Source organism: Echinococcus granulosus, assembly GCF_000524195.1.
Source record: "Echinococcus granulosus chromosome Unknown EG_S00009, whole genome shotgun sequence".
Classification (NCBI taxonomy): Eukaryota; Metazoa; Platyhelminthes; class Cestoda; order Cyclophyllidea; family Taeniidae; genus Echinococcus; species Echinococcus granulosus.
Genome location: NW_020170389.1, coordinates 831761 through 842505, shown reverse-complemented (window position 1 = coordinate 842505; position 10745 = coordinate 831761). Strand labels below are relative to the sequence as shown.

At 35.3% G+C, this 10745-nt stretch overlaps 1 protein-coding gene across 1 annotated transcript in view; it reads left to right on the top strand. All coding sequences in view use genetic code 11, as the record gives it.

Annotated features, from left to right (window-relative positions):
* Positions 1–2552, top strand: part of EGR_02114 (hypothetical protein) — a gene marked incomplete at both ends in the record, with an annotated part of 2865 nt that extends 313 nt beyond the window's left edge. The window contains 5 exons of the mRNA XM_024491363.1: positions 21–49; positions 90–160; positions 1737–1812; positions 2019–2128; positions 2442–2552. Coding sequence (XP_024354216.1) covers positions 21–49; positions 90–160; positions 1737–1812; positions 2019–2128; positions 2442–2552 — 397 coding nt within the window. The remainder of the gene's footprint in view (positions 1–20; positions 50–89; positions 161–1736; positions 1813–2018; positions 2129–2441) is intronic.
* Between the last annotated feature and the right edge of the window lie 8193 nt (positions 2553–10745).

The following is a 10745-nucleotide window of genomic DNA, read 5'->3' as shown; positions in this document are numbered from 1 at the left end:
CTAATAACACTTAAAATTAGGTACTTACTAAATATAAAAATAATAAAAAGTAATTCACATGGTTAAAAATAAATGAGACCTTTGTCTAGGTGTATTAGAACAAAGTCGCGAACTGAGTGTAAAAAATTATATTTCACACAATTTTATATCGACCGTAAAGGTATTTGGTATTTTTGAAATATATTAGACCACATTATTAAAAGTAATCAAATGAGAGTTAGCCTGGCCTACAGATGGTGTGAGGAACTATCATGCTTAGCTTAAGGAATAGAAATCTAACTTACAAAAGATCTGCATAAAATAATTTGATGCTCTCAAGGAAGTTCCCATAATTATTACAGCGAATATTTAATACTTAGCATGATATTAGGCTTAAGTTAAGAAAAGCTATGATCACTAAATTTTACGAATTTACCCTCTAAAGTAAAACATAATTCTTTCAAATCCCACCACTTTATGAAGACCTTCCTGAGTAATAATTTGCACGAATGTTGTTATAGATGCAATTAAGTTATTTTGCCTCAAATCTAAACTTACTCTGAGAATTACTAAAGCTCCTAAAAAGTTTTGTTGATTCCATCTAACTACATGCATTTATCATGTAAGTTCACTTTAATTGAGCGTTGCTTTATCTCCTTAACTGTGCCTGCGTATGCCTGTCGTATCACAGAACAATCGATCTTTGTAAAATTGTCCTTAACTTTAACCTTACTACTTTGCCTTAGGCTAGCTGACAGAATATCTGTAAGGCCAACACTGTTACAAATGCTATACCGGATTTAATCATTGGCAATGGTTAGAGGACGCCTTAATCTCGTTACCTCGTTCCCTTTCCGACTTGTGACGCGAGCTTGAGCTCAAGCCATTGAGCATGCTGATGATGCCTGGGTGGTAGGAATGGTGTGGTGTCGGTGGTGGTGGTAGTGGTGATGATGGTGGTAGGAACAGAGGCGTCTGGTCTTCCTTTGATCTAGGCGTGTAATTGCCGCCAGCGTTTGTGCGCGGAAGCCATTAGTGCGCGTGCATGGGTGTGCGTATGTGTGCGGACATACAAAATGTGTGCATCGATCAGCAGCCCATCACTTTGAAGTTGGCGGGTGAGTCCGCGAGTTCATGCGCGCTCTCACACACGCCCCAAGAGAGAAAAGAAAGAAGTAGCGGTACACCTCAAAGGCTCTGAGGACGGGACTGGGTATAAGGTTAGGAGGGAGACGCAGGGAGTGGGGGACGACCATCATGTTTGTGTAGGCTAAAGGATGCACCCACATGCCCAGCAGTAGTTGAAACAAACCGACGCAGCAGTGACGCTTGCGTGTTTTTAAAACAATGTGAAATTTTTTTGTACCCAGCTTTTTGCATTACCTTTATGATACAACTCTTAATTACGTTAGAGAAAAGATTTCAGGGAAGAAGATAAAATCCAGTAGCGAAAACAAACTCATTTTTTTGAAGAAAAGTTGAAAGAACTTACTAGAATTTGCACTTTCATCCTCATTAAAGCACTTGCACAGAGTGACTAATCCGAGCGTTTTGCGAATTCCTTTACATTAAGTTTAAGTATAATAAAAGAAGATATTCAAAAACATCACTTCAGGCTGTTTAGATCGACAGCTATGAAGAAATGGCACCGTATAACTTTTTCTCACTTTGATTAGTGCTGCAAATTTTTACTCAATACTCATTAATCAACATACTATATGACAGTGCTTAAGTGCATTAATTCCTTTATTTGACAGCAACTTCAATGGTTAAATGGTAAACTGCTTCCAGCATTACATGCTTCAGCATTAGGAATCAAAAAGAAGAAGGGATGTTTTAGCATTGCTGCTTAATTTTTATAAGTAAAGAAGCTCGTGTGGAAGACCTAAGGTGAGATAATGGATGGTACGGCATTGTGCCTCGTTTACCACTGTTTCAGGGTTATATAATGAAAAATTGGACAAGTCACAAATTGCCCTAATTTTGTGCAATACAAAGACTGACTATTAATAACTTTCAAATAAACTGCTGCTTTTAAGTGCATTTCTTAGTCAAGAAGTTTTGTAGCCACCAAGTTCATTGCTTACAATGCATATTTTTTTCGAGGTATGCCAGTAAAATGAAAACTAAGTTAGACATGCAATCTATGGTAAGTGACGTGTGGTATATATGTAATTGGTAGCAACCATATTTTCCAACTGTACATGTCAAATTTAAAAGCAGCCTTTGTATCCCAAATGCTGATTAGCACTTTTCCTTTGATCATTTTGAGCATGAACTATTCTAAAGGCGCAATCTTTTTCAAAAATGCCTATAGTCTTTTAGATAGAGGTAATTTTTTGCTGATATCCACATTTAGGGGCATAAAATAATCCTAAGAAAACAGCAGTCATAAGGCTTCCGATTAATTGAAAATACTGGATAAATTTTGAAGTATTTTTTTGCCATCTTATACAATTTAGCTTTTGAACAGTAAAACGACATTAGCATGGTGTGCAATGGGGGCTTTATTTCAACACTTCCTTGTATGCTTTGAACACGAATCTCAATCAGTTAAATCCAATATCTCATAGTCATGACTTATTGCATGCCTATTAATAGGATTTAAGTAGGCGGTTTGTGCGAAATGAAAATTTTATGGGTGCTAATCTTATTTCAACCTATCGAATCATGTTACATTGTGCAGTTTAATTATATAGAAATGGAATCCTAAACAATTATTAGCATTCTAACGTAACACAAAATTTGCAAATCTAATGTACTATCACTTGAGTCTTCACGTCTACTCTCGTTATGTCAATTGGCCTAAAAATGAATCCGAAAATGAGATACTGGCCGTAAGAATTAAAAATCAACTTATACAAGGATGTAAAAAGTATTGATTTGTTAAATTTGGTTGCTAAAATTACGATGGTTAGTGCCTCTTATTTTCAAGTTTTTATCGAGCAGTGCAGCTTTAGGTGGCTTATTATGATCACATTTATATTTTAAACGACAAGAAATATTTCAAACTTTAACAACCTCATTGTATTCTGCAATATAGTTGACAAACTTCCATCACCTTGGATTTATTTACTGATAACTTGTTAGAGTACAATAAATGTTTACATTAAAATTTATTCAATGGTACAGTGGAAACGGACGGAAGTGATTTACAACTTTCAAAATGTAACCTTACAGCATGCACTTTGGCGGTTTATTTGCATCGAAATGCCAAAGGCGCAGCTGTAGCGTCTTGGGTATTTGCTGAATTCCTAACAAGCAAAAGCACTACAGAAAGCATTAAGAACTAGCAGAATGACCTGAAGGCCACCCTGCACGGCAAAATACAAGCTGCTGGGACTGTATTTCTCACACTGTTAAATAAAAACCAAACCATTACAGCAGTGTTATCTAAAAATTGTGTTATAACATTTTTTAAAATATGTAATTTATAATTTTCCTTACTTATGATTCCCATAAAATCGCGTTTATGAGGTGAAGAATGTTATTACTAACTAAATTTAAGTATAGCAATGCGAATACAGCATTGCAATATTCTTTGCTTGTCTAAAGCAATATTCGTGTTTAGTTGTCAAATAAGGCTGATAATTTGTCAAACAAATTAATTAGAGTTGCAAAACGTAAAATAAAGTGTTGGTTTATTATGATAAATAATGATCCGACTTTTACGTTTACTTCATACATAGAATGTACAATTAATTTTCAACTAATATTGTTTCTATCCCAGAGAATGGGGTTTGACGACCTCAGACCCTCATCAGCTTCTCTTCTTTTGACATAAATTGTTAGGTATTTTAAATATGTTCCTATTATTACAATCCATTAGCTGTATTGTTAACTTTTGGTTTTGATAAAGGGATCACTTAAGTACAACACCATTGTACCTTCACCCTTAAGTCCAACTGTATATAGAATACGTATATTCTGCCCGAGTAATATGTCCTCTTGTCTTCAAGAAAGTCTCAGGAGGCCACATTGACAGCAGAGGTGGAATTAATGAGGCGAACTGAGACTTCGCTGAAGATGAGAGAAGACGTAATTCTCGGGTTAAATATATGTATTTGACATACAGGTGGGCTTGGGGGTACTGGCATGGTCTGAAGGCCAGCTTACCAAGCGAAGGTACGATGACAAGCACCCAAGTAGTCCTCCCAACAAAACTGAGAGATAAAAATACATATGACATTGTACCCCACAAGCAGTCACATACTACCTAGGACCGTTACTCAAGCAGCCTAAGATAAAATGGATAATGCTTTATACATTACAGGTCTAAAATATTTTACAGTCAACGACTCCACTGGTTCGAAGCAACCCTGACAGGGCGTGCAAGTTCACTTTGGAGATCAGCCTTTTAGTGAATAACGGAATCTAGGATGTCTGGTGAGGCCTAATTCTCCTGCCCCTAGGGCTTGCCCACATGTGATGACCTCTTCTAAAAGATAATCCGAATGCCCAGCCTATCATTTGCGATGCACGCGTTACAAGCGCAGGATTGTGGATATTGCCACAAAAGAAACATATTCTGTGGCAGATGACAGAAACGTCACTTAATGATATTTAACCCTCAAAAATCCCCCGACGACAAGTTAATCAGTTCATATTTGTAAAAATTCTATTAGTAGAAGAGCACTCCCTCTATTTAGACCTATTGGTATTAAAACAACTTTTCTCCTACATAATGACCTAGGCGGTACCTTTTAATTATTGAAAGATGAATATCGATACACACGTTGTAGTAAAATTAAAACCTTGTTTATTAAATTTGCTCATCTTAGAGTGTCGTTTTTGCTCACGAAGATACTATACCAGAACCATGCTTCATGGGCATAAAACTTTTAACCTAAAGGTTGTATAATGGGAAAAGAGTATCATGATAACGGAAGATGCTAAAATCCGTGTACCAGTCAGTCACATTTCATCAAGGAATAGTAAGTAGTCTGTTATTTAAACAAACGTGTAGACGCAGTTTTTCATGAAATGGCGCCAAATTGCCTTTATAACTACTTTGTGTATGCCTATTTTCAAATTAAAAAGTCAACAGCTCTTGTTTTATTTGTTTGAGACAAAAAAGAATAGCTTTTATTTTAACCTGTTGATTCTGTTTAAATATTTTTCATTCGTTTGAATTAGGGATTAAGCTTATCCCTAGATTTGCCAACGTCAAGAAATGCAGGGCATTAGTCTACATGAGCCAGCCTGAGGTCATTGCAGAGTTTTGCAACGCGGAAATTAATTTGTCCGATTTGATTTATGCTGTGCTCCGATTTTTCCCACCACCAACACACTAGCCGCCATCCCCGCACACATCAGCCTCGTGATAATCTTTGGGGATGGAGGTGGGAAAGAGATGAACAATTTGATAGTGTCCCTAGTCTGCCATGGCAACAGGTAAGGTTATTCGGTCCAACAGGAAATTGGCTTCATTACCGTTTTATTATGAAAAGAATTCAGTAATCACGTGAGCTTTTACGTGCCGTGGATAGTTGTTATTATAATTAACAGATTAGTTGACCCACATTTAAGGTGCTTAAGATATGATATTAAAAATGCTTTATAACCCCCTGGACTGTAATGCCTATTGGAGATCGTTCCCCTCTTACTAACAATGTCTGTAATCTTCCATAAAACAGAAAATAGCAGGATTAAGTAAATCTTTCATAACCATGTTGTCGCTAGTCATTTATGCATATATGAGCGTAGTAAGAAAGAATATCAGGATTACTGCTGATTAATATGTATACTCCTGCGTTTTTAATAGTTGTTTCTTTGAAACAAATTATTTTAATTGAAAAATATTGTCCAGCAGAATAAATGATAGTAAATAGCCTATATAGATCTAAAATGCTAATTTTAAAAAAAATTAAGTGATGTATTTTTGGAGTTAAAATTCTTTAGCTAAAGCAAAATACCTTGTTTTTATGTTTGCCATCCTAAAGAGAATGAATGTGGGTTAGGGACCAATTTTAGCGTTCATCTACTAGTAGTACCAGAAGTTTATGTATTTATGCTCATCCCAGATATGTGTAGACACATGATCATTTTCGGACATACGTTCTAGACTAAAGGTATTTGTGAATGTTTGCTCAGTGATGCTGCAAATGCGAAAAATACAAATATTTGTGACGTTGTGCAAAACATGTGCAATAAATACGATGGCAAGGCGTGTCTAATCTGCGCTAAAAGAACTAGCTGCTATTAGCTTAATTCATTTGTTAACTATCACGAGTGATTAATCGAAAATAAAGTCTATTAGAATGGAGTAAATTGTTGGTAAATCCAAACAATTCTTTAAAACCCTAGGTTATTTGAGCAATTCCACTTCAACAACTTATAAAAATTTATAGGCGGCTTAGTGAAACCGATGGCCCTTATTGAAATAATAAGTGAATAGTAAAGAGAATAAGTTAACATGAGATGTTCAAGTTCCACACCGGACTAGTAAATGAGAAGAACTTTCTACTGATTGGAACACAATAAGATGTGTATTTAGATTTCTATGATAACCACAAATGGTTATCATTTTAATCTTAAGTGTTTTGCTTAAATCCTTTGACTAGTCATGTGTTTTTCACTTCATCCACCACCTTTCATGCTTTGTAAAAAGTGAAATGCTCCAAGACCTGATGTAAACATTCAATTAAGTTCAAAAATTATTTGCACAGAATTAAACGGAACTTTGCTCAGAGGTGAATAAAACATACTGTTTTTGACTAAGACCATATTCTAGCAATAAAATTAGTATTTCTACATTGTTCACCAATCTTACTCAAGCACAAATCTTTAAGTTATTATGGTTTGAACATACTTCCATGGCAGCCATATTGTATTAATCGTGACCTAAAATATTTGGAAAGACAGCAAGATGAAACATATTACAGCTGGAGGGATTTATCTCATCTAAACCTGATGTGCTATTTAAAATCTAATAACAGAATTATAACAAGAAAATGTTTATATGAAGTCGGCTTGATAAAATGCATCCACAAATATATTTTTTATTCATATCTCCCATGGAACTTTCACATGAATTGCACAATTACAGAAACAGAGGCTTAGTGCCAATTCCCGCAGTTACACCAATTTTACAAACACCGAAAAATACATTTTTTGCCAGTACAGACCGTAACCAATGCTCATTTGCATACTAATGTTTCGCTTTAACACGCAACTTGAGTTTAGATGTAAACTTAAGTGCAAAAGTCATGAAATTAAAAATGTGGACCTTAGGTCATTTGTGGGATAACAAATCCAATTTCTGCATACCATAACCGAAGTTACAGTGAAAAGCGGTTTTTTATTTTTCTTCGACAAATGTGCAACTTGCAGACTGTAATTTTAGCAGACGGTTTATTATTGATTTAGTGCTCTGAGCATTGTGTGTCCGAAACGAAATTAACGCCTGTATTTTCATTGGCCAGGCAATGTGCATGAAAGCATGACTGGGTGCATGCTCCGTTACACCACATAAATCAATGACTCCTTTGAACAAACTATTCTCTGTACCCCTATGTGTGCGTGCGTTTGTGAATAAGCGCATTGTGGTGAGAGGTCGCGCAACTCTAGCCCCCCCAACCCTCCCTAATAAGCGCGCACTGGACTGTGTGTCGTTTCGTGAGCATAAATCACCATCAGGTAGCCTTTTATCACGATTAACATGGCGCGCACACAAACCAACGGAGAGTGACTCCCACGATGGTCGTCGAGAGAAAGTTGGACGGTGAGTCAACATTGTCAGCGTATTGATTCTGAGGACGGGATGGACCTCTTAATATAGATGGTTAGAAAAATGCACGAATACGAAATTCAACATTAATGTTGATGATTGAAAAGCTTTACTGATTGGAGGCGCTAGAGGTTGCGGTTATTTAACAACCTTTTATGCATTCAAATATTCGAATCGGAAAATTGATTAAATGTGAAGGGGTATTAAATAGTCGTTAGAGCTTTTTAATTAGTATAGTTTAAATGTTGTAATGTTGGCATGTTAGTTTGTCTTCTTTTCGGAAGGTTGATACCTGAAATGTCCGATCCTACAAATGACTTTAATAATGCATTTTAGTCTGCTTCTGTAACAGAAAATGCAAATTGATAATTGTTAGAGCTTGAATGCAACTTTCCAAAGTTCGTGCAAACAGCTTTAAACTTCCATGTTATAGCATGAATGTAACTATGGTTTTTTTGTATTCTACATGAATTTCAAGCTGCCACTCCCATTACAACAATAATAGTTTTGTAAAACATTGATATTCATGAATTACTAGCAAGTAGTTCCATGATATTGTAAATTATTAACAAACCTTTAGATATTTGCTGGTTTGTATCAAGATTTAGTAAAATTCTACTTTAAAGTCATTTACAATTTCACATTGATAGTAATTATAGCCTTTTACCCAAGATGAGGTCTACTAATCATGAACCTAACGGAAGACTTGAGTGGTTAAGAGCACCATCCACAAGTTTCACTTTTGTAAAAAACACTGGACATTCATGATGAAACCAAAATGTTTTTGAAAAAACTAAATGAATGAGCTTTTCCTTTCCCATTTTGTCAATGGCAGCATAGATGAGTACTTGTTAATTGTTTCATTAGCTTGAATTTTTTATATTTACCTGGTTAATGATAGTTAAGCAGATCCCCTTCGAATACCACAATCATATCTTTTGTGTAAAGTCAACTACTTATTTTTTTGTAATTAGAGCAAAATCGGGAAACCTTGCTGCTCTTTACAATAAATCATATATTTAAGGTTCAAATACGATCAACCAAGGAGAGCAATGTTATAAAATTTAAAGGTAGGTAAAATTGCATTGAATTAGGAAGAGCACAATGAATGCAAAATTTTAGGTACCATTTGCAAGAGAATTTAGAGCCCCTGAGTGCATCCAAATGAGGATTACTTTGAAAAGAACATAAGTAAGCAAGTTCATATAAAACACTTTTTGTCACAACAAATAAAAAATAGGTTCAGTATATTTAAAAACTAGTTTAGAGCTAAAAATCCTCTTGAATTTAAAAAGGAATTCAGTACTTCACAGTTTCAACTAAAAATTAAAAACCGAGCTTAGAAAAGGTCTTTAGTAAGATCTTGATTTAAAACATTTCAAACCGATGTCTGACAATTGCAACACTGGAAATAGTCTAGGTAGGAGATATTGTCACAATGACGTTCAAACTCGATGTTAGAGCAGCACAAACCTGTGTGTACGCCTGTAATCATTCACCTCATGATAATCATCACCATCGTCAATTTTGAAGTCTTCCGCCTAACATATTCAAGCTCGACACGACTAAATCGTAAAATCAGGTCTTCTGGTCTTCTTCGAATCTTTTTTTCCACTAATTGGAAATTGCAAATACCCCTCACATATTTGGTTATTATTATGCATTAGTATAATCGGATCCAACTCCATGATCGAAACTCAGTGATGGCTTAGATTTGAAACTAAGCTATTGCATTTCCCTCTATCGGTCTGCCATCACCAAAGTTGCGCTTTGAATATATTTGGATTAATTAACAGATTGTGCTCTTTGGGCTATTTTGAAACATAATTATAAGATATCATAAAATGAAACCATGGTGATGTAAAAGCAACAATGACAAATGAAATTTAACTGTACTGTATTTCATGCGTGTTTTAAACTGGCACCATCATCCTACACCAAACATTATTTAAGGATATTACCTAAAGGCATTACAAACTAACTTTTGTAGGTGGCTGCATTAAATCAAATTACTTTGAATATCTTCTCGGAACTCTTCCCAAACCCGTGTAGCTCAATTGGACTAACGTGAATAGTTCCTATCAGAGATGTAAGTCAAAATCCTCTCTTCACTTAGCACTTATACTTCGTACAGCATTTTTAGCAAGCTTGAGTAAGAAGAACGAAGAGTTGTCAAAACTCTATCTTCCCCTTTGAGCTCTGGATACGTGAAACAATGCTAAAAGAGAATATCTTTCTCCGGAATGAATGCAATATTTGCAGTTAAACTTTTGCTAGTACATCTTTTAACTGAATCAGAATGCGAGCAGGACTTATTGGAGGTTAACAATGGTTCTTTTTTGGTTTTGTATGTTTACACACTTCCACAGCGTTAATATCAGAAGTTCTCATCATTTTATCGAGAAAAATAGTTTCCTGTAGACCAAAAAGGGGTTTTTGTTTATACTAATTTTTCTATTCAAAGATAAAAATGAGACCTTATTAGTACTTGCTTAAATAAGCGCATACCTTAGTAGTTTTTAGGTAAAGCTTGCTCTGAAAGCATGCCCTTAGTAAATGTGGACAAGTATATTTGGATCGGACTGAAATTTGAGTCCTTAAAAGAGCTGAGGGTCCTTGCACATATTAGATCAAAACATAACATACTAATGACTCGATCAATCTAAAATATCGGTTGGTTGCAAGAACTCCTCAATACCTTGAGTTTTATAGCTGGTATTCTTACAAATAAATTATACACTGAATAATAATGCATAAGATGTTCAAAATTAAAAGCTTTATTTGGAGTTGAGGTAACGACATTCGGGTTAAGCTCCTAGGCAGACAGTTTACCTAATCCAAAGGAACTTGTACACGATTTTTACAGAATAAATTATATTAAATGATCTGACGAAGCATTTACAGTGTGTGTTTGTGTATGTGTTGTTTTATCTTACGATATCGCCAACAATTAGAGCGGAACCATAAACTTTTGAAAGCCTTGCATGGTATACATTCGTTTCGGCGCTGTATATCCTGTGGGATATGAAAAAGCCAT